This window comes from Peromyscus eremicus, chromosome X (genome assembly GCF_949786415.1).
Source record: "Peromyscus eremicus chromosome X, PerEre_H2_v1, whole genome shotgun sequence".
NCBI classification, from domain to species: Eukaryota; Metazoa; Chordata; class Mammalia; order Rodentia; family Cricetidae; genus Peromyscus; species Peromyscus eremicus.
The window spans coordinates 133056756-133084198 of record NC_081439.1 but is presented as its reverse complement, the minus strand read 5'-3'; the positions used below and the strand labels follow the sequence as shown (position 1 = coordinate 133084198).

At 39.8% G+C, this 27443-nt stretch overlaps 1 protein-coding gene across 1 annotated transcript; it reads left to right on the top strand.

The window, feature by feature from the left end:
• The first annotated feature begins 920 nt into the window (after positions 1 to 920).
• Positions 921 to 27443, top strand: Smim9 (small integral membrane protein 9). The gene is made up of 4 exons (XM_059251322.1): positions 921 to 1035; positions 23447 to 23660; positions 24649 to 24778; positions 27303 to 27443. The coding sequence occupies exons 2-4, from the start codon at positions 23462 to 23464 to the stop codon at positions 27328 to 27330; spliced, it is 357 nt and encodes a 118-aa protein (XP_059107305.1). The 5' UTR covers positions 921 to 1035; positions 23447 to 23461; the 3' UTR covers positions 27331 to 27443.

Below are 27443 nucleotides of genomic sequence, written 5' to 3'. Positions count from 1 at the left end.
CTTACATTACTTATAAACTGTATGGCCATGTGGCTCAGGCTTCTTGCTATCTAGTTCTTATATCTTAAATTAACCCATATCTATTAATCTATACCTTGCCACATGGCTCGTGGCTTACCAGTATCTTAACATGTTGATACTCATTGCAGCAGCTGGCATCTCCTGACTCAGCCTTCCTGTTCCCAGAATTCTCCTCTCTCTTTGTCCCACCTATACTTCCTACCTGGCTACTGGCCAATCAGCATTTTATTTATACAGAGCAATATCCACAGCAGCTGGTGTATTTATTTTTCTTTTCCAAAGAATTATATCCTCAAAGAGGAAATCTTTTAAGGTACATTATATAGATCAGCAGCTGGTGAAAAGAGTGCTAGTTGACATAAATATCATTAATCAACAGTTGTTATTTACTCAGCTCACAAGGAGATTGGACTTAAGGCATAGTTTATTAACCAACTTAATAACTTGGTGATATATCTCAGAAAAGAGATTACAATAATTTTTGAAGGTGATCTGGTCAGTTATATAAAAATTCCTGGATATCAGCTAGTAAGAGATGTAAATCATAACTAAATGAGGGTAAAGTCACTTTCCTTTCCCAAGTCTCCTGTATTTCCCAGCTATTAATCCTTAATCCTGAAATATTAAATGATTTTCCTAAATAATATGAAACACAGTCTTCATTCATTAAAGTTTGTTATGTGCATTATTATAATGTCTAGCAAATACCATGTAGTAAAAAATATTTTGGACTTTTTCACACCTAAGAGTATAGTTACTGTGAGAATTCTTTTAAGTATCAACACACATGTGCATGTATAGGTGGGGAAAAGGTGTCTGTGCATTTAACTACCAACTAGAGCCTACATGAATGTCAAAATGGTTAATGATATCATAGAGTGGTGGGATTCTAGCTGGAATTCCAGAGTCTTAAGAGGATGACTGTTTAGCTTCTTCTGAAGGTGTTTAGCCTCTGAATACCACAGTTCAAGCCCACTGCTTCATTTTCTACCTTTGTGCTTAGTTAATTTTCAGGTAAGTGGCTTCACAACTGACCTACCTCTCTTTAAGCCCCATCAAAACTGTAAATAAATGTACCAGTTATAAATATCTTAAGAAAGTCCAAAATATTGTTACCAATGAGGTGACTGGGGTCCTTTTGTTCTACTTGGGTGGAAATTGCGGGTATGTGAGGAAAAAGTTTTATAGTGCTAGTAGTTTTCAGCACTTGAGTGTCAAAGTCCTATTGGCTAGGTACCCGCATCAAAGGAATATATTGCCAAGTCAAGAGAACTAGAAATTTATGGCCCCTGGCCTTAGAAACCAGAAACTTACAGCTGTAGGTGTTCAGGCTTTACTGCTCTACATAACTTGGCAACTAGTATAAGTTCTCAGTTTTAAACAGCAGCTGATGACAATAGCAGTCAACAGTCAGAAGCAGTTAATGTTACAAGTCCCAGCCTTAGGATGTCCAGCTTCTCAGCCTTTAAGGTTTGGTAGCACCCAGGAACTTTTCCAATGACTAGGACTTGTAGTCATTCATCTATCATTCTCTGCCTTCTCTAAACGTCTGTCACTACTCTGCTGCCACTGCCACCATCTGTGCTGTTGCTCTCAAAACCTTTTCTATACTCCACTGCTACTAGCTCATTTCACTTCACTCAGAATAAAAAATAATGAGTTGTAGCTGGAGTTTTCTCCAGTCCTGCTAGGGCCCAAGTAAACACAGAGAGACTTATATTACTTATAAACTGTATGGCTGGGGCAGGCTTCTTGTAATATAGCTCTTATATCTTAAATTAACCCATTTCTATTAATCTATAAGTTGCCATGTGGCTTGTGGCTTACGGGTACTTTACATCTTACTTCTCATGGTGGTGGTGGCTGGCAGTGTCTCCTGACTCAACCTTCCTCCTCCTAGAATTCTCCTCTCTGCTTATCCTGCTTATACTATATTTCCTGCCTGGCTACTGGCCAATCAGCGTTTTATTTATCAATCAATCAAAGCAACACATTCACAGCATACAGAAAGACATCCCCAGCAATGAGTAGCCAAGACAACTGCATTCTGGGAAAGCCTTTTATTGAATAGATCTAATGTTGCAACACTGGGAAGTGGGAATGAAAAATGGGTTTCTCCCAGCTTACTCAAAAATGACTTGAACAGCCTGGCTGTATAGCAAAAAAAGGATTGCAACATGGTTACAACATGCAAATGAAGAGTGAGATTTGCATAAACAACAGCACAGTTTCCAGTTCTACCAATGACTGACTTCTTACTGAGTTAATGAGAAGCTACTCTTCCTCACATCTTGAGTGAGATTAGCTGTTAGGTCATCTGAACCTCATCAAGGCTTTTCTTGCCAGGAATGCTGCCTTCCAGGGCCAATATAGGTTTTCTAGAGCAAGGCTGACTAGTTGGGAAAGGTAGGATTGAGATTTTTCAGCCTTTTGTCTGTTGGATATAGAAATGAAAAGTAAAAAGTGAATGATTATTAAATCATTCATGATCATTTATAACTATTCCTCATTCATGAGAAACGCCATTCATTCACTCAAAAATATTTATTGGGCTGGGGATCTACAAATAAAACCACTTACCTCAGAAGCCTAACAACCTGAATTTAATCCCTGGATCCCAAAGTACAAGGAGAGAACTGGCTCACTCCCAAAAGTTGGCCTTATGAGCACATTATGGCACATATGTTCCCAAACTTACACAACACATGCAATAATAAATAGATTGAAATAAAAAATATTAAACACCTGAATATGTTATAGGTAATGTTTAGTAACAAAACAGAGGGAAAAAGCCTCTGTACTCATGGAGTTTATGCCATAGTTTAGAAAGACACAGAATAAAATAAATGGTGAATTAGATTAAGTAGATCTGATAAAGTTGATGAAGAAAATTTGTAGTTGGTTGTTCTTTTTTACTCTTTACTGTTGTTTGTTTTTTGTCTACTCTTTAGGCTCTTTTGGGGAGGCTTGTGACCCAGCTCCCAAATAAATCACACAAAAAGGCTTATTCTTAATTATAAATGCTCGGCCTTAGCTTGGCTTGTTTCTAGTCAACTTTTCTTAAATTAGCCAATCCACCTTTTGCCTCTGGGATTTTACTTTTATCTATTCCTGTATACCTTTTCTTTCCTTCTTACTCCACCATGGCTGGTTGTATAGCTGGGTGGCTGGCTTCTGGCATCCTCCTCTCCTTGTTCTCTCACTCTTTCCTCCCCATTCCCAGATTTCTCCTTCTACATATTTTCTCTGCCTGCCAGCCCCACCTATTTCTCTCTCCTGTCTCGCTAATGGCCATGCAGCTATTTATTAGACCATCAGGTGTTTTAGACAGGCACAGCAACACAGCTTCACAGAGTTAAATAAATGCAACATAAATGAAAGTTACACACCTTAAAATATTCTACAACACTTTTCTCTGTGGGGGACCCACCAACCACCTCTCTAATGATCACATGGAGGCTTATTCTTTCTGATGAATGCTCAGCCTTAGCTTGGCTTGTTTCTAGCCAACTTTTCTTAATTCAAATTAGATCATCTACTTTTGGCTCTGGGCTTTTATTTTCTCTATTCTGTATACCTTTTTTTTACTTCTTTTTTATTTATTTAAGAAATTTTTTATTCATTTTACATACCAACTGCAGATCCCCCTCTCATCCCTCCTCCTGTTCTCCCCAACCTTCCCCCTATTACCCACTCCCCATACCCTCCTCCAAAATGGTAGGGGCTCCCATGGGAGTCAGCAAAGCCTGATACATTCAGTTGAAGCAGGACCAAAACCATCCTCCCTGTATCAAGGCTGAGCAAGGCATCCCACCATAGGTAATGGAGTCCAGAAAGCCAGCTCATACACCAGGGATAGATCCTGATCCCACTGCCAGTTGCCCCTCAAACAGACCAAGCTGCATAACTGTCTCTAATATGCAGAGAGCCTAGTCCAATCCCATGCAGGTTCCACAGCTGTTGGTCTGAAGTTCATGAGTTCATATGAGTTTGGTTCAGTTGTCTCTGTAGATTTCCCCATCATGATCTTGACCCCGCTAAGCTCATATTATCCCTCTTCCCTCTCTTCAACTGGACCCCTGGAGCTTGGCCTGTTTCTTGGCTATGGATCTCTGCATCTGCTTCCATCAGTTACTAGATGAAGACTCTATGATGACAGTCAGGGTAGTCATCAATCTGATTACCAGGGTATGCCATCTCAGGCACCCTCTTTGTTAGTATCTCTTTGTGGATTCCTGGGAATTTCCCTAGCACCCGGTTTCTCCCTAAACCCATAATGTCTCCCTCTATCAAGATATCTTGTTCACTGCTCTCCCACTCCATCCCTCCCCCAGTTTGAAGCTGTCTTTGGTGTTTTTTATCTTAGCCATTCTGACAGGTATAAGATGGTATCTCAGTGTTGTTTTGATTTGCATTTCCCTGATGACTAAGGATGTTGAGCAATTCCTTAAATGTCTTTCAGTCATTTGGGATTCCTCTGTTGAGAATTCTCTGTTTAGCTCTGTAGCCCACTTTTTAATTGGATTGTTTGGTATTTTGCTGTCTAGTTTCTAGAGTTTTTTATATATTTTGGAGATCAGCCCTCTGTCAGATGTGGGGTTGGTGAAGATCTTTTCCTATTCTGTAGGCTGTTGTTTTATCTTATTTACTGTGTGTCCTTTGCCTTACAGAAGCTTCTCAGTTTCAGGATGTCCCACTGATTAATTGTTGCTTTCAGTGTCTGTGCTACTGGTGTTATATTTAGGAAGTAGTTTCTTGTTCCAATGTGTTCAAGGCTGCTTCCTACTTTCTCTTCTATCAGGTTCAGTGTAGCTGGATTTATGTTGAGGTTTTTGATACACTTGGACTTGAGTTTTGTGCATAGTGATAGATATAGACCTATTTCATTCTTCTACATGTTGACATCCTATTACACCAGTGCCATTTGTTGAACATGCTTTCTTTTTTCCATTGTGCAGTTTTGGCTTCTTTGTCAAAAATCAAGTGTTCATAGGTGTGTGGATTAAAATCAGGGTCTTTAATTCCATTCCATTTGTCCACATGTTTGTTTTTACATCAATACCAAGCTGTTTTTATTACTATAGCGCTATAGTAGTGCTTGAAGTCAGAGATGGTGATGCCTCCAGAGGTTGCTTATTGTACAGGATTGTTTTAGCTATCCTGGGTTTTTTGTTTTTCCATATGAATTTGAGTATTGTTCTTTCCAGGTCTGTGAAGAATTTTGGGATTTTGATGGGGATTGTATTGAATCTGTAGACTACTTTTGGTGAGATTGCCATTTTTATTACGTTAGTTCTACCTATTCATGAGCATGGGAGATCTTTCCATTTTCTGATATCTTCTTCAATTTCTTTCTTCAAGGACTTAAAGTTCTTGTCATACAGGTCTTTCACTTACTTAGTTAGAGTTACCCCAAGGTGTATTATATTATTTGTGGCTATTGTAAAGGGTGATGTTTCTCTGCTTTCTCAACCCATTTATCATTTGTATATAGGAGGGCTACTGTTTTTTTTTATTTAATCTTGTATCCCACCATATTACTGAAGGTGCTTATCAGTTGTAGGAGTTCCCTGGTAGAATTTTTGGGGTCATTTTTGTATACTATAATATTATCTGCAAATAGCAAAAGTTTGATTTCTTCTTTTCCAATTTGTATTCTCTTGATCTCCTTTTATTGTTTTATTGCTCTAGCTAGAACTTTGAGTACTGTGGGGCATTTACCCACCACCCCCACAGTTCCCCAGAGTTTTCTTGAGTGCGAGCAGCAGGAAATATTACATAGAAGGATTTATTGTGGAGATAAACAGATAGAAAATAAAGGATAGCCTCAAGAGGGCCTGGAACCTTTTCCAAGGGGCCAGACTGTCTCTGCCCCAGGGTTTTTATAGAGACGCCAAGGGGTGGAGCAAAAGACCTCCTCCCCCAGTACAGCGAAGTGCAGACCATCTCAGACACCTGCACTCAGGCCCGTGGCCCTAATCATCCTCTATGCGGACCTGCTGGGTAAAGCCACAAGGAACCCGAGAATGGGCTCCCACAGGTCCCCTTTCTTAATATATAAAAAAATAACTATTAATGGCTTACAGCAATCTCCATAGCTGTTACACCTCCCAATATGGGAGTAGAGAATGATAAAGATGGCATTTCTCTTTTGAATTAGGTCCAAGGTGACTACAGCAGTCTTAGTTGCCTCAAGCCCTTTCTAAACCAAAAACTCTTAAGGCGACTACAAACTTAAAGAATCCCTTAGCTTCATCATTACCATTAACAGGTTAACATAAATATTGCTATACATAGTCACAATTCTCTCAATCTTACAACTCAAAACAAACTCTTAACAGAACCATTTGAATTAGCATATATGGTGCTATATATAGTTAACAATTTTCTCCGTCTTACAACTTTAACTCAATCATTTGAATTTTCTTGCTAACAGAACACAGGGAAAACTTGGATGTATTCACATCAAACTTAAATATTTCCTTAACTCTACAAAACCAGGGTGCATTAATATCAATAGGTTAAACATAATTTCTGCAAACATAATTCAACCTTAATTCCACTCATAACTCCTCCTTTTCTTTATAATTTAAAACAAAATCTCAAACCTAGTTAGAGGAACCCAAACTCATACAATTCCTACAAACCCATATTGAAAAGCAATCTTCTCAATCTAACTTTGAAAACTTAGCAAAACCTCCAAAAGCAGTTTCTTAATAAAACTCTTTACACTTTAAAAGTAGTCTCTTAATATACCCCATTTGCATTTCTTACTAACAAAACATGACATTAATCCACTCAAACAATTTTTGAAATTAAATAGACTAAGCAATATTAATTCTCCCTTTTATAATTTTTAAGCAAAATCTCAAGCCTAGTTATAAAACCCAAACTTCTGTTTAAACAGTTTCATTTGTAACACAAAACCAGTTCCATAAGTAATTCCATTTTTACATAAACAGTTCCACAAAACAATTCATGAATCACCAGTTAATAAAGCATATATGCATACACAAAACTGCATCTTGATTCTAGGTAGAAATAATAAATTTCTTCATTTAAACAGTTCCATTTTTAACCCAATTCCAGAAAACAGTTCCTCGGTCATTACTATAAGTAAACTCAAAATTGTCCCATTGCAATGAAATCTCTATTGTTCATTTAATTTCTTAAGTCCCAAAATTCAAATGATAAATTCTGGTACGAGCCTTCCAAATATGAAGAAATCCAAAATCTTTTTGTAGTTTTATCTCATTTTAAGTTCAAAAAGTTCAAACAAGAAATAAATTCTGGTATCAGGCTTTCACTTCAAAATATGAAGAGACGTTTTACAACCAAAACGTTTTGCAGTTAACAATTTTAGTTCAAACAAGCATCTCTGCAACTTTTTTCCTCAAGCCAGAGACCTTTTTAGGTACAGTAGTATTCTAAACCGCACCGTTTTTGATGTTAGCTCAGGTTTTTCTGTGCTGCATCGACTTTCCACGGATCTCAGCTGCGGATGCGTTGTGCTGGTTCTGGCTTCCACCATTCTTAGCTTCTTAGCGGCTTCTGGTTTTTGAAACCATTCAGACTGTGTAGCTAGAGTTTTCCTGCCTGGCCCACGGTCAGGGCAAATCTCTCTCACCCGCCAGTCCCACAGCCACTCAGACCCAATCAAATAAACACAGAGACTTATATTAGTTACAAACTGTATGGCCATGGCAGGCTTCTTGCTAGCTGTTCTTATATCTTAAATTAATCCATTTCCATTAATCTATACCTTGCCACATGGCTCGTGGCTTACCGGGATCTTCCCATGCAGCTTGTCATGGTGGCGGCTGGCAGTGTCTCCTTCTCAGCCTTCCACTTCCCAGAATTCTTCTCCTTGTCCCGCCTATACTTCCTGCCTAGCCAATGACCAATCAGTGATTTATTTACTGACCAATCAGCAACACACTTGACATACAGACCATCCCACAGCACTTCCCCTTTTCTTTTCTTAAAAAGGAAGGTTTTAACCTTTACATATCTCCAAAGTCAGCTTGGTATATTTGGGAATTTGGGCGTAGTTTCTCTTACTACTTCCTGCTGGAGGGGGGCGCTGTATCTTATGGGGATACAAAGAAAATTTTAGAATTATGGAATAGTCCATGAGGGTATGTTGTCTGAGCCAGTTGCCTTGAAACCATTCTGGATGTTGGATCATCAGGGCCATGGTGTTATCGGAGACCTTTCAGGGGGTCTTGGCTGGTCAAACCTGATGTATCTTAATCTTGAACAAATCCATAGCCTCTGGCTTTCTGTGGAAACAAAATCAGAGCCTCCTTTCCAAAGCAACATATCCTTACATCCAAATTTTGAAGTCAAGGTACCTTTAAAATACACATTTTGGCATAACTCAACAGCTTTTGTAATCAAATGTTTTTCTTTAATTACAAATATCAAAGAGAACATAATCCAGATTCTCTGTGTGGTAGCCATCTTTACGTGGCTTATTTTTTTTATATTAGCTTGAGCCTATTGCTTTAAACTGCAGCCTTCTAAGCCTGAAATGGCGCTGGCACTATGGCTGCTGGCTCCGCCCACTTCAGCTTCCCAACATGGCGGTAGTACGTTTTCCGCCAGCTCTGGGAGCCATCAACTCTCAGAAATAGTGGGTCTATGCTTCTATCAAAGCAGCGTGTAGCCCAGAAACCTTTTTTTTTGTTGTTTTTTTTGTTTTTGTTTTTGTTTTGTACTAGCAAAGGCTAAATCCACCACACAGCTTAATGTGCCACTGGCAGAGGCCTCATTCCTGCCATACGGCGGCAGGTCAAGCACGCACGCTAGGAACCCGCCAGCAGTAGCTCAAACACGCAGGCTGCCACTAACTTGAAAGAGGCAACTAGGAACTGTTTTCAGCTCCGTTTTAGAATCTTTTTACTCAGGTTTTAGGTGGAAACTCTTGCCAACACGTTGGGCGCCATATGTAGCTAGAGTTTTCCTGCCTGGCCCACGGTCAGGGCAAATCTCTCTCACCCGCCAGTCCCACAACCACTCAGACCCAATCAAATAAACACAGAGACTTATATTAGTTACAAACTGTATGGCCATGGCAGGCTTCTTGCTAGCTGTTCTTATATCTTAAATTAATCCATTTCCATTAATCTATACCTTGCCACATGGCTCGTGGCTTACCGGGATCTTCCCATGCGGCTTGTCATGGTGGCGGCTGGCAGTGTCTCCTTCTCAGCCTTCCACTTCCCAGAATTCTTCTCCTTGTCCCGCCTATACTTCCTGCCTAGCCAATGACCAATCAGTGATTTATTTACTGACCAATCAGCAACACACTTGACATACAGACCATCCCACAGCAAGACTGCCTACTTTGCAGTCTACTAGGACACTACCTTCTGTGTCTTGGGTTCTTTCACCATATACATTAGGAATAGATTCACATTTAACATTTACACTTTTACAAATTCACATATAACATTAACATCTACTTATTTATACTCTTTAAGGGAACTATAGAACTACTTTAGCAAATATATTTCTTATTACTTCTTATATACTTCTTATCTTATTTCTTTTTTTTTTTTTTTTTGGTTTTTCAAGACAGGGTTTCTTTGTGTAGCTTTGCGCCTTTCCTGGGACTCACTTGGTAGCCCAGGCTGGCCTCGAACTCACAGAGATCTGCCTGGCTCTGCCTCCCGAGTGCTGGGATTAAAGGCGTGCGCCACCACCGCCCGGCTTTTTTTTTTTTTTTTTGGTTTTTCGACTTATCTTATTTCTTATTTAAACTTACATTTACAACTAGTATCTTTACTTCTTACAAGCTTATTACTACATGTCTTAAGACTACCTTAGATATTTCTTGCAAGCTTATATTCTTAAAGGAACTCTATAGATCTATTTTACAAACTTATACAGGGCTACCATTAGAATATATTTAACTTAGCAAACACCTAAAGATTTCTTAACACAGAGATCTAACAAGAGAATTTCTATAAACTCACATATCTTATTTTCATCTTTTTCTATTTCTTACTCTTAATTATTATCACTATCTCTATTAGAAAGATTCTCTTAACTAGACAGGAAGTATGTACATCATTTCTAAAGTTTAGAGTTTATAGTCAGCTGTAGCTTGAGTTTTCCTGCCTGGCCCACAGTCAGGACAAATCTCTCTCACCCGCCAGTCCCACAGCCACTCAGACCCAACCAAATAAACACAGAGACTTATATTGCTTACAAACTGTATGGCCGTGGCAGGCTTCTTGCTAACTGTTCTTATATCTTAAATTAATCCATTTCTATAAATCTATACCTTGCCACATGGCTCGTGGCTTACCGGGATCTTCACATACGGCTTGTCATGGTGGCGGCTGGCAGTGTCTCCCTGACTCAGCCTTCCACTTCCCAGCTTTATTCTCCTCTTTGTCCCACCTACACTTCCTGCCTAGGCAATGGCCAATCAGTATTTTATTTATTGACTAATTAGCAACACATTTGCCATACAGAACATCCCACAGCACTTTCCCTTTTTTTTTTCAAAAGGAAGATTTTAACCTTAACAAAGTAAAATTACATATAATTTGGGAATTTGGGCGTAGCTTCTCTTACTACTTCCTGCTGGAGGGGGGCACTGTATCTTATGGGGATACAAAGAAAATTTTAGAATTATGGAATAGTCCATGAGGGTATATCGTCTGAGCCAGTTGCCTTCAAACGGTTCTGGATGTTGGATCATCTGGACCATGGTGTCATCGGAGACCTTTTAGGGGGTCTTGGCTGGACAAACCTGATATATCTTAATCTGGAACAAATCCATAGCCTTTGGCTTTCTGTGGGAACAAAAGCAGAGACTCTTTTCCAAAGTAACATATCCTTATATCCAAATTTTGAAGTCAAGGTATCTTTAAAATATACGTACTGGTTTAACTCAGCTTCCTTTACAATCAAATATCTCTCTGCAGTTAAGAATCCCAAAGACAACACAATCCAGATTCTCTGTGTAATACTCATCTTTACGTGGCTTATTTTTTATACTACCTTTACTGTCTCTTTAAAGACTTTACTTTTAAAAACTATTTCTTTATATAACTGTATATATTCCTTTTTATCTCTCTTTCAAGCCTATGTACATTTTTGCACACATTATAAATTATTACATCTGAATCTGTCTTATTGTGAATCTATTGCTTTAAACTGCAGCAGCTGTGGCTGCTGGATCTGCCCACCTCAGCTTCTCAACATGGCGTGGTACAGTATGTTTACCACCAGCTCTGGGAGCTATCGTGGGTCTATGCTTTTATCCAAGCAGCGTGTATCCCAGAAACCTCTTTTTTTTGTTTAGTACTAGCAAATGCTAAATCCACCACACAGCTTAATGTGCCACTTGCAGAGGCCTCATTCCCGCCATAAGACGTACGCTAGGAACCCACAAGTAGCTTAAACCTGCAGCTGCCGCTCATTTGAGAGAGACAATTAGGAACTGTTTTTAGCTCCGTTTTAGAATCTTTTTCCTCAGTGTTTAGGTGGAAACTCTTGCCACCACGTTGGATGCCATTTGTAGCTGGAGTTTTCCTGCCTGGCCCACAGTCAGGACAAATCTCTCTCACCCGCCAATCCCACAGCCACTCAGACCCAACCAAATAAACACAGAGTCTTATATTGCTTACAAACTGTATGGCCGTGGCAGGCTTCTTGCTAACTGTTCTTATATCTTAAATTAATCCATTTCTATAAATCTATACCTTGCCACATGACTCGTGGCTTACCGGGATCTTCACATACGACTTGTCATGGTGGCAGCTGGCAGTGTCTCCCTGACTCAGCCTTCCACTTCCCAGCTTTATTCTCCTCCTTGTCCCGCCTACACTTCCTGCCTAGCCAACGGCCAATCAGTGTTTTATTTATTGACTAATTAGCAACACATTTGCCATACAGAACATCCCACAGCAGTCAGCTTTGTTATAAAGCACTGGGATTTAGTGAATGTTGTTGTTATAGAATTGTGATAGTTGTTGCTAGGGGACTGTAACCTTCCCAGGATGACACCACACTCCAAAGTTGCCAGTTCTCTCAGCCGTTCTGGACCGGCAGAGATGCACTGTCAGCAGTAGACAGTTTTTAACTAGAGACTGTCCCTTCACCCAAATTTATAATAGTTCCCCTAAGTGCTTCAATTCAGACAAACGTTACTATTACAGCAGTACTTTTGGTTTGTTCTACCGAAAAACTTCACTTCATGCTGCAGGTGAAATTACCATATTTAGCTGCTGTAAAGCTCTTCGCCAAATACTGCACAGCTATTAGGTGATATAAAGTACTTTTCTAAAGAAGCTAGTAAAACCAAAAGCGGCACAGCTCCGAACTCTATTTCCTCATTGTTTGCATTCATCAGTGACAAAACCTCAGAAATACTAATCAAGCCACTTTCATTCTGGTTCCTTTATAGGAAATGTCATTGGAGCTGACCCTTCCTTAGTTCCACGCTCCTTACCAGAAGCTCCAGTAACCACCGAGTTTCATTCTCCTCTTGTGAAAAAACACAAACATGTCCTCGACCCCATATTAACACAGGATCGGGACCCTTCCATAATCCCGAGCAGGGATCTTTCCATTTCACTTGAGCAAAAGTCGCTTGGGTGCCACTGTGCCAAAATCTATCTGCAGCAGACTTTTCATAGACATCCATATTCAAAAAGTTCAGAACAAAAAGAGCATGATTTAATGCATTATGTGGCAATTGAGGGTAAATTTCTTCCTTTTTTATATTTATTTTTTGAAGTTGTATTTTAAGACTGCTATGAGCCCTTTCCACAATACCTTGTCCCTCAGGATTATAAGGAATACCTGTTTTATGTATGATTTCCCATTGGGTACAAAATTGTTGAAATGCCTTACTACTATATCCAGAACCATTATCAGTTTTAATAATTTTTGGTAAACCCATATATGAAAAAACACTTCAAGCAGTGCATAATTACATATTCTGTAGCTTCCCCAGGTTGTGCACTAGCCATTAAAAATCCTGAATAAGTGTCAATGGTCACATGTACATATCTTAATTTGCCAAATTCTGCAATATGAGTAACATCCATTTGCCATAGATGATTGGGAAGAAGACCTCAAGGGTTTACCCCTAAGTAAGGGATAGGAAAATATTTTGGACATACCCCACATCGTTTAACTATTTGACGAGCTGCTTCTTTGGCAAGATTGAATTGCTTTCTTAAACTTTTGCTATTTTGATGAAGAGCATGTGACTGTTGAGCTATTTACACTTGGGATAATGCTCAGTCATTGCATTACCCTCAACTAAAGGACCAGGAAGATTGGAGTGAGCTCTAATATGGCCCACAAAGCAAGGCAGCTTTCTTTTTGTGAATAGCATCTTGAATTTGTTGAAACATTTTGACTTGATTGTTGTTAGTTCCAATATTTTCACCAAAACTGTTACTATTCAAAGGAGTCAAGAACATAGATGTTCTTTCATGAAACATATCCTTCATTAGCTTACTTTGAGAAAAAACATTTTCAGGATTTAGTATTTTCACTTCATTAGCTTTAACTCCTGATATTAGCAGCTGTGATATTTAGCATTGATTTCTTATAAGGAACTTTCAGGTGAAGCAAGACAGATTTTTCTGAAGTTTGTTTCCCATCTATAAAGCAGTCATTTCTTTTTTTGAATGCCTGTTTCTTATCCCCTTAATTAGATTTGCAAAGGAATTACTCATTCATTGCAGGCAGTTTGTTCAAAAGGCAAAGAACTTCTAATTTCAACATAAGTTTCTTCATATCTAAGACAAAGTTCAGTGTATAAACTGCTTTCTCTTGCTTTCTTAAGGATTTTAAAGTGGCTTGTTTGCTCTTAAAGGTAGCTTTTTGTCATCCAACTACCGTAAAACTTTGCACAGCTATTAGGGTAAATAAGGCATTTTACCAAGGGAGCCCCAAACGGCAAAGCACCTAGTTCCGTATCCTTTCAATTTTTCATTGGAACGGACACTTAAACTCTTAGACTATTTTCCTCCTTACTCTTTTAAAAGCTGTATTTTAAGTTTACCATGAATGTATTCTTTAGCGGAAAAACTACCTTTCCCAGAATGCATTTCCCTTATATCAGTCCATAATAATATCAGTCCCTTATATCAGTCCTTTATATCGTTTCCCTTATATCAGTCATTTCCCATAGTTCTTTTTGGGTCCAAGAGTCAACTGATTCTCTTTTACCAGACTTGCTTACAAAGTTGTGCCTGGGAAGTTTGAACAAAGTTTTTTGCTTTTGCAATGGGAGATTTGAACAAGCATTTTACATTTTCAGCTGTTGCACATTGGGAGATTTCTATTCTCTCCTCAACTGGCTTCAACAGGTGTCTCTCCTTCATTTGACACTGGCCCCCAAATCAGAACTGAACCTGCCTCGTTAGCGCGCATTGAGGTGGGCAATTTCTCATAGCAACTTTCCTCGGGGCTTGTGTTTGCCTTAGCCAGTCAGTGAAAAACAAGATCATTTACAACAGCTTTTCCAAAGCTCTTTCAGAGATTTTCTCCCACTGATTTTATTCTCATTTTGCTTGTTCCTTCCCCTCCGCCCAGATGCAGAGCTTCAGATATCTATCTGCAGCTCTGTACCTCTGCTAGCTGCTTTTGGAGATAGGGGCTTTTTTTTCTCCCCCCAAATCTGCCTCAAATTCTAGCAGCTTTTTCAGGTCATATATTTTCTGGGGAGGATTATGTCCCTTCTCTGTTTCTTCAGAGTCTTTTTCCCAGACAGTTCCCAGTTTGGTCTCAATTTATCCCCTCTACCCCAGAAACAGTTTCCCAATGCCACAGTGACAGCTTTTTTGCTTCTGAAGGTAGGGGCTTTAGTCTGTTTCTGTTTTCGGGGTCTGTGTGGTTTGCGTACAGACTGAAAATCTAACAAGGGAGGTTTTTGCCATTTCTAAACTCCCATTAGGACAGGTGCTTTGCCTCATCAGGCCTTCACCTGGCCCAGTCCCCCAGTGGGTTGCATTTGCTTGTCTGGGTGCTCAAGGACAGAGCTTATGCCAGAGGCAATCACCCCTTAGGGTTACACTCCCTCATCTCACCAGGAGTCAGTTGAAACAAAGCTTTTCTCAAAGAGGTGCTTTCTCTGACAGAAAAAAAAGCTTTACTCCTGGATAGTTCTGTTCTGCCCTGGCTGGGCTCTTTCCCCAGACAGCATTCTGACTCAGCAGCACAACTGCTTCAGACACAGTTCAACTTTACTGTTTTCCCAGAAAGGTCCTTTCTCTGATAGGAAAGCTTTTCTCAGATTTCTTTTTGCAGCTGTGGACCTATCAACCCGGGACTTGTAGGAAAGTGGGCAACTGTGCTGTTCCCACCAGCTTTAGTTTTGTTTGTTTATTAGCAGTTTTCCCCTAGGTCCTGCACCTTCCTGCCTCAGCTCTGTGCTCCAGGAACTTTACCACTGCAGGAACCCTAGTATCCCCGAAATGCATTCCAACTCAGAGACGCTGGCCAGTCACCTCTGGGTTTTTGGTCAGAAGCAAGGATACAATGCTTCAGGGGATCTTTGCGTTAGGAAGATTAGAAGCACCTTTTCAAAGACTCACTCAGAAACAAAACCCTTGATGCCTCAGCTCAGATGTAACTGAAAAGCTTGGCTTTTTTGCTTTTCCCAGTAAAGTTTCCTGCCCTTTTGGGCTCTCTATAGCTCTTTACCCACACTGTCCCAAGTGTTTCCTTCAGGGGACTTTGACCCACTGTCTTTTACTAGCTTGAAGAGACAGAGCTTAGAAGAGGTTTTTAGGAACTCCATCCCTGCCTCCTGTATTGCAGGAAGGATTTTTAAAGCTTGAAAGAGAACTTAGAGAGGTTTTGCTGTCTTAAGAGGTATGTTGTTTTCCCTTAGAACTAATCACAGGTGGTCCCCATACTAATATCTTCAGGTGATTCTAATTTTTTTCCTTCTGAGAGTGAGTTTTCTGAAAGGCTTTAGTTTTTGAGAGCTTTTGAGAAAGATTAAAGCTTTTTAGAGATTTTCCCCCAAAATTTTCTAAGAAAAGCTTTTAAGAGAAAGATTTTTTTTTCCCCAAGAGAGAAAGACCAACTTTTCCCAAAACTTCCCAACTTTAAACTTTTTGGCTTTTTACACCTCCATTTTTTGCCTCAGGGAGAAAACACTTTCTCCTGCTGCTTGGACTTAGCATTTCAGCTGTCCCCAGGACAAAAGCTTCCATAGGAAACTTTTTCTTCCCCATAAGCTCAAAGAAGAGCTTTTTTACTACCCGAAAAGCCCAAAGAAAGATTTTTTCCCCCAGTTTGCATTCATAGCCCCCAAAGTTAGAAAATTGAAGAGTTTTTCTGTCTAGTTGCCTTATTTTTTTCTACACAATCTTACACTTCTAAGTTTTTCCTACACTATATTACTACACTACACCTTATACTTATTTTTCACAGATAGAAATTAAGAAAGGGATAGAAGATAGAAAATTTTGACAGAAGAGAATTTCGCTGCAGCATTGGACATCCTTCCAGTCCGCTTTCCTTTTCTCTCGCGGATAAAATCCCCGCCTCTCAAAAATATATATATTCCATAATACTGGCATGCCTTTCCACTGGCAGGGCTGACCCACACTTTTACCAAAAACTCTGTAATAAAAATTTTTTCCTTTGTCTTTAGTCCCTATTACTTTGTCTTTAGTCCCCTCTTTTAGTCCCCCCCCCTTTTTTTTCTTTAGTCCCTTTTTTCTTTTTTCTTTAGTCCCTGTTCATGGCACCATTCTGTGGGGTGTTTACCCACCACCCCCACAGTTCCCCAGAGTTTTCTTGAGTGCGAGCAGCAGGAAATATTAGATAGAAGGATTTATTGCAGAGAATCTTGTGGAGATAAACAGATAGAAAATAAAGGATAGCCTCGAGAGGGCCTGGAACCTTTTCCAACGGGCCCGACTGTCTCTGCCCCAGGGTTTTTATAGAGATGCCAAGGGGTGGAGCAAAAGACCTCCTCCCCCAGCACAGCCAAGTGCAGACCATCTCAGACACCTGCACTCAGGCCCGTGGTCCTAATCATCCTCTATGCGGACCTGCTGGGTAAAGCCACAAGGAACCCGAGAACGGGCTCCCACAGAGTACTATATTGAATAGATATGGAGAGAGTTGACAGCCTTATCTTGTTCCTGATTTTAGTGGAATCGTTTTGAGTTTCTCTCCATTTAATTTGATGTTGACTGTCAGCTTGCTGTAAATGGCCTTTATTATGTTTAGGTATGTTCCTTGTATTCCTGATCTCTCCAAGACTTCTATTATGAAGGTGTGTTGTGTAACACGAATTGCTAAATGGTGTTTTTATTTTTTAAAAAATGGAGCCTGATATTGGGGTGAATGTTGAAAGATTATAGAAATAAAGGAACAAGCTACCTCTTATCTCTAGGCCTCCTCAGGATGAAAAGCTTTCCTCAGCTTGAAAGAATTTAGTTCCTGTCTCCTCATTCTTTATATACCTTTCTCTGCCCACCCATATCATTTCTTGTCTCAACTTTCCTAGTGCTGAGATTAAAGGCATATGACTCCCAAGTATTGGGATTAAAGGTGTGTGCCACAACTGTCTGGCTCTGTTTCTCACCTAGACTGAGTCAATTTCATGTAGTCCAGGGTGGCTTTGAACTCAGATGGATTTCTGCCTCCTGAGTGGTATTTGGTGATGTATTATGTCCCCAATATACTGTGTTTCCCAATAAAATAAAACTTGCCTGACGATCAGAGGAAAAAGGCAGCCACTATATAGAAGTCAGGCAATGGTAGCACATGCCTTTAATCCTATTACTTGGCAGGCAGGGATCTGTCTGGATCTCTGTGAGTTCAAGGCAACAATGGGAACTGTAGCTAGAGTTTTCCTGGTCCTGCCTGGCCCACGGTCAGGAAAAATCTCTCTCACCTGCCAGTCCTGCAGCTGCTCAGACCCAACCAAGTAAACACACAGAGACATATTACTTATAAACTGTATGGCTGTGGCAGGCTTCTTGCTAACTGTTCTTTTTCTTAAATCAACCCATTTTTATTAATCTATAAGTTGCCATGTGGCTTGTGGCTTACCAGTATCTTAACATCTGCTTGTCATGGCAGTGGCTCACAGCATCTCCCTGCCTCAGCCTTCCTGTTCCCAGAATGGTGAAGAGCCAGGCATGGTGGCACAGGCCTTAACTTCCAACACTAATTAACCATGGAGGTCTTGAGGCCTGCACAGAGAGACAGAAGTGACAGAACTGGGCAGGAAGAGGAAGTGATGTAGTTGGACAGAGAGAGCAAATCAGATGGCAGAATAGCAAGGCATATAGGCATGGGTAGACAGGAAGTAGCTCATCTTTGGAAGCTGTGGAATTGGTGAGGTGAGGTTAACTGTGGCTTTCCCTATTTCCCTGATCTCTCAGGTTTTCACCCCTATATCTGGCTCCATGTTTTTTATTTAATAAGACCATTTAGCAATTATTCTACAGTGCTAGGATTAAAGATGTGTGCCACCACTGCCTGCCTTCTATGTTTAATCTAGTGGCTTGTTCTGTTCTCTGATCTTCAGGCAAATTATTAGGGTACACAATATATCACCACACTGTGGGATTTTGTTGAAGGCTTTTTAGCATCTAATGAGATGATCATGTAGGTTTTTTTTTCTTTTAATATGTTTATATGATGGATCACATTGACAGATTTTCATTTGTGGAACCATTCCTGCATCTCTGGGACAAAGCCTACTTGATCATAGTGTATGATTTTTTTTATGTGTTTTTAGATTTTGTTTGCCAGTATTTTATTGATCATTTTTGCATCAATGTTCATGAGGAAGATTGGTCTGTAATTCTCTTTCTTTGTTGCATCTTTGTGTGGTTTGGGTATCAGTGTAACTGTAGCTTCATAGAAAAAGTTTAGAGATGTTCCTTCTGTTTCTACTGTGTGGAACAATTTGAAGAGTATTGGTATTAGCTCTTCTTTGAAATTCTGATAGAATTCTGTGCTGAAACCTTCTGGCCCTGGGCTTTTTTGGTTGTGTGACTTTTAATGACTGTTTCTATTTCCATGGGAGGTATAGATCTATTTTAATTGTTTATCTGGTCTTGATTTAACTTTGGTATGGGGTACCTATCCAGAAAATTGTCCATTTCTTTCAGATTTTCCAATTTTGTGGAGTATAGGTTTTTGAAGTATGACCTGATGATTCTCTGGATTTTCTTATTGTCTGTTGTTATGTCTTCCTTTTCATTCTGATTTTGTTAATTTGGATATTCTCTCTCTGCTTTTTTGTTAGTTTGGATAAGGGTTTGTCTATCTTGTTGATTTTCTCAAAGAACTAACTCTTTGTTTCACTGATTCTTTGTACTGTTCTTTTTGTTTCTATTTCATTGATTTCAGCCCTCAATTTGATTATTTCCTGGCATCTATTCCTCCTGGATGAGTTTGCTTCTTTTTGTTCTAGAGCTTTCAGGTGTGCTGTTAAGTCACTAGTGTGAGATTTCTCCATCTTCTTTATGTGGGCATTTAGTGCTATGAACTTTCCTCTTGTACTGCTTTCATAATGTCCCATAAGTTTGGGTATGTTGTACTTTCATTTTCACTGAATTCTAGAAAGTCTTTAATTTCTTTCTATTTCTTGCTTGAGCCAGTGGTGATTCAGTTGAGCAGTCTTCAGTTTCCATGAGTTTGTAGGCTTTCTGTAATTTACATTGTTGAATTCTAACTTTAAGCCATGGTGGTCCAATAAAATACAGGAGGTTATTCCAATTTTTTTTATCTGTTGAGATTTGCTTTGTGACTGAGTATGTGGTCTATTTTAAAGAAGGTTCCATGGGGTCCTGAGAAGAGGTATATTCTTTTGTGTTTTGGTGGAATGTTGTGTAGATGTCTATTAAGTCCATTTGAGTTGTAACATCTGTTACTTCCCTTATTTCTCTGTTAAGTTTCTGTCTGGCAGACCTGTCCATGGTGAGAGTAGGGTATTGAAGTCTCCCACTAATAGTGTGTGGGGTTTGATGTGGGATTTTTGCTTTATTTCTGTTTCTTTTACATATTTGGGTGCCCTTGTATTTAGAACATAAATGTTCAGAATTGAGACTTCATCTAGATGGATTTTTTCCTGTGATGAATATGTAGTATCCTTCTCAATCTCTTTTGATTAATATTAATTTGAAGTCTATTTTGTTAGATATTAGGACAGCTACACCAGCTTGCTTATTAAGTCTATTTGTTTGGAAAGTTCCCAGCCTTTACTCTGAGGTGTGTTTCCTGTATGCAGCAGAAGGATGGATCCTGTTTTCATATCCATTCTGTTAGCCTGCATCTTTTTATAGGCAAATTGAGTCCATTGATATTAAGGGATTTTAATGACCAGTGATTGTTAATTCTTTTTATTTTTTGGTGGTGGTGTATGTGTGTTTCCCTTCTTTTGGATTTGTTGGTGTGGGATTATATATGCCTGTGTTTTTGTGGGTGCATCTAACTTCCTTAGGTTGGATTTTTTCTTCTAGTGCTTTCTGTAGTACTGGATTTGTGGGTAAGTATTGTTTAAATCTGGTTTTGTCATGGAATATCTTGTTTATTCCATCTATGGTGATTGAGAGTTTTGCTGGGTATAGTAGTATGGCCTTTCATCCGTGATCTCTTAGTGTCTACATAACATTTGTCCAGGATCTTCTGTCTTTCAGAGTCTCCATTGAGAAGTTGGGTGTTATTCTAAGGGGTCTGCTTTTATAAGTCACTTGGCCTTTTCCCTTGCAGCTCTTAATATTCTTTCTTTATTCTGTATATTTAGTGGTTTGATTATTATGTGGCAAGGGGACTTTTGGAGGGGGATCTAGTCTATTTGGTGTTCTGTAAGCTTCTTGTATCTTCATTGGCATTTCCTTCTTTAAGTTGGGAAAGTTTTCTTCCATGATTTTGTTGAATATATTTTCTGTGCCTTTGAGTTGGTATTCTTCTTCCTCTATCCCTATTATTCTTAGGTTTGGTCTTTTCATGGTGTCCCAGATTTCCTGGATGTTTTGTGTTATGAATTTGTTGGTTTTAATGTTTTCTCAGACTGACAAATCTATTTCTTCCATTGTATCTTCAACACCAGAGATTCCCTTTTCCATCTCTTGCATTCTGTTGGTTATACTTGCATCTGTGTTTCCTGTTCATTTACTCAGATTTTCTATTTCCAGCCTTCCCTCAATTTGTGTCTCCTTTATTGTGTCCATTTTAATTTTCAAGTCTTGAAAAGTTTTCTTCACATGTTTGATTGTTTTTTCTTGTGTTTCTTGTTTTTCTTTAAGGGATTTATTGATTTCCTCAAATTTTTTGTTTGTCTTTTCCTCAATTACTTTAAGCAAATTTTCTATTTCTTCTTTAAAGGCCTCTATCATCTTCACAAAGTCATTTTTTTAAAGATTTATTTATTTATTATGTATACAGAAGAGGGCGCCAGATATCATTACAGATGGTTGTGAGCCACCACGTGGGTGCTGGGAATTGAACTCAGGACCTCTGGAAGAGCAGTCGGTGCTCTTAACCTCTGAGCCATCTCTCCAGCCCCCCACAAAAGTCATTTTTAAGGTCATTTTCTTCTGCTTCTTCTATGTTGGGATGTTTAGATCTTACTGTAGTAGAACCACTAGGTTCTGGTGGTGCCATATTGCTCTTTATGTTGTTGAATGTATTCTTGCACTGGCATCTACCTATTTCTTCCTCCAATCAGTACAAGTGGTGTCTGTATCTCAGGGAGCTACTCTTAGTCCAATAGGCACTAGTGGTGTTTATTTCTCATGCAGCTGGTAGCATCTTGAGGGATGGGTGGGTTTAGGGGACAGAGTGGGACTTGTAGATTACAGGGTCCATTGTGGGGTGGTGGAAAGGCCTGCCCACAGGAGTCTTGCCTGCTGGTCTGCAACTGGGGCTGCAATGGGTGAGGGTAGAGAGGCATGGGTTGTGCCTGGGGGACTGGGGCCTAGAGACTTGGGTGACCGGCTTGGAGAACAGTCACTCACCTCTTGGTCCAATTAGAGCTGGTGGAGTCTGTGTCTCAGGGAGGAGCTGAGGTCTCAGGTGATGGGTGGGTTTGGGGGACAAAGTGGGGCTGGTAGATTACAGGGTACACTGGGGTGGTGGGTAGGCCTGCCTGCAGTAGTCTTCCCTGATGATCTGCAACTAGGGCTGCAATGGGTGAGGGTAGATGGGCATGGGTTGTGCCCCTAGGCCTAGGGCCTAGAGGCTGGGGTGACTGGCTAAGAGAACAGTCACTCACCTCTTGGTCCAATTGGAGCTGGTGGAGTCTGTGTCTCAGGGAGCAGCTGTGGTCTTGGGGGATGGGTGGGTTTGGGGGATGGTGTGGGGCTTATAGATTACAGAGTCTGATGGGTGGTGGTGGTCAGGCTTGCCTGCAGGAGTCTTGCATACTGGTCTGCAACTGGGGCTGCAATGGATGGGGTAGGGGGTCACAGTTTATTCCCCATGGCCTAGGGCCTAGAGACTGGGGCTTTCTTTATTTCTTACTCCATGGCTTGCTGTATAGCTGGGTGGCTGGCCCCTAATGTCCTCCTCTACTTTTCCTTTTCTTGCTCTTTGATCTTCTCTTTCCAGATTTTCCAGATGTCTCCTCCTTTTTACTCTCTCTGCCTGCCAGCCCCACCTATCCTTTCTTCTGTCTAGCTATTGGCTGTTCAGCTCTTTACTAGACCAATCAGGTGTTTTAGGCAGGCAAAGTAACACAACTTCACAGAGTTAAACAAATGCAGCATAAAAGAATGCAACACATCTTTGCATCATTAAACAAATATTCCACAGCATAAACGAATATAACACATCTTAAAATAATATTCCACAACAAAAACTCAAGCAGGTAAAGTGATCAGGTGGTTTGTTTGAAAGTAGGACAACTTTAATAAAGGAAATATACAATGAAAAAATGGCATTTGTGCACTTTACATATGTGAGGTAATAAGACATGAACATGTCTGAGTTGGGGAGAATTCTTTGATGAGGGGATAGCAAGTGAAACAGCTCCAAGGTAAGAATAACTCAAACTTATTCAAGAAGTCATGGACCTGAATCACAGTGATAAGGGAAAGCTTAGTAGGACATGAGGTCACAGACAATCTGACTACTGCTCACAAGATCTGCTTGCTTACTATAGAAAAGGTTGAAGGGAAACAAGAACAGAGATGATGATGAGGGGTCATTTGAAGTTCATAAAGCTAACAGGATTACTCTGATGGATAAGATATAGGATTCAAAGGTGAGAAAATACATTTTCATGGCACCCAACAGAACATAGTTTTGTGGGGGTTGTTTTATTGTTTTGCAAGGGGGAGTACATTTTGCTCAGGAAACTCACAGACTGTGTTCAGGATTCACTGGTATAAATCAATGAATTGCCTTTGTGTGTGGCAGGCGGGAAGCTTTTTGCAATAAATGAACAATTGTGGTTTTGACTTTTCAGACAAAGCAGGTGTCCATGAAGCTTCTGAAGCTGTTCTGCATAGGACCGTTGTTGTGCCCTGTGGTTTGTCTCTTGTTAGAGACAGCCACTCCTCCTTCAGCTTTACTTACCTTTGAAGTGAAAGAAAAAGCAGGATTGAAATCAGGTGCAGTGAGTGTATTTGCTATTAGGATGAATGCTCCTGACTTCGAAAGACAAAAGACTCAAGTCTCAGGTCAGGAAAAAAATTGCTTTCATACTGTTTTGACAAATGTTCCCTGAGGACAAGGGAGCAATTAAAGTTATTCTGGTTGGACTAAGGGAAGGTTTCAAAAAGGTAGTAAAAAAGTGATAGTCAACTGATCCAGAGTGGGAACTCCTCAAAGCTCCATTTCCACCAGACACATACATGCTGATTTAATCTGTTCTGAAGTTCAAGTTCTATAAATGGTTGTGTCCTCTGAACTTCATGTACTAGACAGTTTAGTTTTCCCCAGACTCTTTCCTTGGAGTCACATCAAATCCCCCTTCCCCAAATGTTCTAAGAGGAAGACTCAACATCTCCAGCTTGATGTAGAACAGCGGGCTTTCCTAAAAGTTCTTTTTCCCAATGGTCTTTACCCTTTCTTGTTCTACAGGGCTGGTGGCTTTCTCCTTTCTCTTTCTGGGACATTAACTTACCTCAGCCTCCTTTAACACTTTTAGACATACTCTAGGTAACAACACATTAAGATTGTCTTAGATAATGCTTCATTTTCACAAAGTAGCCCTTCAGATATTTGAGGTGAACATAATTCTTCTCATTTGATTGATGGCATAAAATTATATTCGCCGGGCGGTGGTGGCGCACGCCTTTAATCCCAGCACTCGGGAGGCAGAGCCAGGCGGATCTCTGTGAGTTCGAGGCCAGCCTGGGCTACCAAGTGAGTCCCAGGAAAGGCACAAAGCTACACAGAGAAACCCTGTCTCGAAAAACCAAAAAAAAAAAAAATAAATAAAAAAAAAAATAAAAAAAATAAAATTATATTCATGTGAGAGTACCTTTATAAAATAATGTTTTTAGCTTGAAGCAACACAACAAAGTGTGTGTGTGTGTGTGTGTGTGTGTGTGTGTGTGTGTGTGTGTGTGTATCATGTGTTCTGGGCAACTCCAAGACCGTAATATCTGAGGCAACTGTTTGATTGCCTTGACTTCTCAATGAATGCACATCCTCTTTCTACAGGACTCCAGAGGTCTCGGATAAGCAAGTTAAAAAATCATCTGTCAGATTTCTTCAAGAGCTCCATACCTCTAGCAGCCGTTTTTGTTTTTTTTGTCACCATAGCACTAATGGGGATCCTCTGCTGCCTCACGTAAGCTACTATACAATGAAGAGACGAAAGGAGAGGAAATGTGAGAGGTTGAGGGATAGAAACACACACAGGCTCCCCATCAGCTGCTCATTTGAGAGCTGAGAGCTGAGTTTCAAGAAAAAGCACTCTGGTAGCAAAACTCTGAAAGGCCCTTTTAAAAATCTTCAGTGTATGATAAAAGTAGATGAGAGTAGAAAGTAGCACTATAGAGCCAAAAAAGTCAAGTGACTTTTTTAAAATTTACTTATTTTTATTTTATGTGCATTGATGTTTTGCCATGGTTGTTGGGTCTCTTGGAACTGGAATTACAGACTGTTGTGAGTTGCCATGTGGGTTCTGGGAATTGAACTTGGACCCTCTGGAAGAACAGTCAGTTCTTAACCACTGAGCCATCTCTCCAGCCCATATCAAATTCCTTTTAAATTCACTGATTATTATTAGCTATGATTTTGAGAGAAATTTATTGCCAAGGGAAAAAACAAGCTGGCATTAAATGAGCCATCAGTTGTAAACAATTCTTAAATACTTTGATCTTCCAGTAGCCCACCAACTTTGAAAGCCCCTAAGGAGGGTATGTTCCTCAACAGTTGCTGTGGAGGCAGCCATAGAGAATAAAGGACTTGAAGAGCCTCCCAGACAGTGGACAATGGGCCAGAAAAGTCCTCCTAGAACGCAGAATCTGAACCTAATCAAGGTCTGCCTAGCGGGAATATGGAATTCTTACTCTCTTGTGTCTCTCATTGTTTCCCCTTTCCAAATAGGAATGTTTATGATGGTTACCATTTTATAAGCCATCATTGTTATAGGGTATGGTGACTGGGGTAGATAACTTGTTTTTAGTTCATAGATCACTTAACCAAGCAGAACCATTCCCATACTAGAAAAAGCAAGCATTACCCAGATACTCTGGACTTTGAACTGGATGACAGGAACTGTAGCCTTGTGGAAAGGGTATATTATAGGTCAGATGTTCTAGAGGCAAACAGGGAGACAGGAATTTGATATCCAGGGTATTGTAACTAGGTATTGATGCCTGTAGAAGGCAGACAGAGGTGAACTTCCTTACAAGTCCTACCAAGCCTTGGCTGACCCCCATCATATTTGTCCTATAGTATCCTGAATCAGACCATCATAATCCCATTTTGAACATTATTGAATGGGGGTTGCAATAAGAAGCACACGGCAGCTCTCTGCAGCAGAGGCAAGTTTTGAAGGAGTTAACTCTAAAGGCTGTCTGCCTACAATATTCTGAGCAGCTAGAGTAACAAGTCTTTTCTCAAAGGAGCATCTGGGTGGCAGGTTTCCATATGTATCACATGGCGGTTGTATTCCTTGTATGAAAGGAAAAGTAAACAGATAATGAATGGTAAGAAAGATCTTTTTCCTTCTTCTCAAGAAAAATATAACAATCTGAAAGCAAACCCTCACTTAAATGAAACACAAAACACAAGAGACATTGATGAAAATATATAAAAGATATAGCACACATGATTTAAAAAGGAAGCAGAGCTTTAATGGAGAAAAATTGTTTAGCGAAAATAATGTTAAAGAAAAAGTAATAGATACAGGAGATACATTATTTCTTTGATGAAGAGAACAAAAGCCAGGAAATAAAAAAAACCACAAAGTTAATTTTTTTTCACTGTAGAAATAAAGGAAGTTTTGAGTCTATAGTCATAAAGGGAACATGGTAGTGGACACACAGTGGAGTCTCAATAATACTCTTTGTTAGAACATTTTACAATAGGGACTTCCATAGCCTCTTTGTGCACCTTTCCCCATCCTGTATATTTCTATTAACCACAAGCTGCAGCTATGATGAATGATTAAGCCATCAGCTCATTAACTGAGGCAATCACCTGAGAAAACTGGTAAATCACCCAGTGCTGTGGAAGCAGTGCTGGCAACCAAGAGAAGTCACTGGCACTGGCAAGTACACAAACATACATATGCAAGCAAAACATTATTTATTCATATAGACACCATAATGTCCATTTGGAAGGATACTTATGTGGAAATACTATTGAGTAAAACAAACAGATTATAATAAACATACAGTTTAGACCAAATTATTATTAAAAACTAAATGTAGGGCCTGCAGAGATGGCTCCATTAATAAAGTTATTTGGTCATACTCTACCACAACTTCTGAATCATACTACAAGTACATTTTTGTGTGTGTGTGTGTGTGTGTGTGTGTGTGTGTGTGTGTGTGTGCTTTATATTAATGTATGTCAGTATGGTATGTGTGTGTGTTTCATGCACATGTATGTGTTTGTGAATGTGTGCCTTAGGCCAGAGGAGGGCATGGTGTTATACTGTATCACTGTCCACCTTATTCCTGTTGAGACAGTGTCTCTCACTGAATCTAGACGAAGGCTAGGAACCAACAAGCCCAGGAGTCTTGTCTCTGTCCCCCATAGCACTGAGTTACAGGTGAGCATGACTATGCCAACCTAGAGACCAAGAGAGTGGATAGGAATGCAAAAAGTTCAACATTAACCATCATATCTTCTTTTCTTAGCTTTTTTGTAGGTGAACCAATCCACTGAAGAACTGAAAGACTTAGTGGGGAAAGTATGGTATCTGACTCAATGGATTCCAAGAGCTGGAGAATGTGCTATGTGCTTAAAGTGAGATTAAATTATTTTTTTCCATCTTAAAA

Excerpts from the sequence above, each read along its gene's own strand:
- Smim9 (XM_059251322.1), top strand. The coding sequence starts at position 23,462 with ATGAAGCTTCTGAAGCTGTTCTGCATAGGACCGTTGTTGTGCCCTGTG. Across the intron at positions 23,661-24,648 it reads ACAAAAGACTCAAGTCTCAG|GACTCCAGAGGTCTCGGATA; the intron begins GTCAGGAAAAAA and ends CTCTTTCTACAG. Across the intron at positions 24,779-27,302 it reads GGGATCCTCTGCTGCCTCAC|CTTTTTTGTAGGTGAACCAA; the intron begins GTAAGCTACTAT and ends TTCTTTTCTTAG.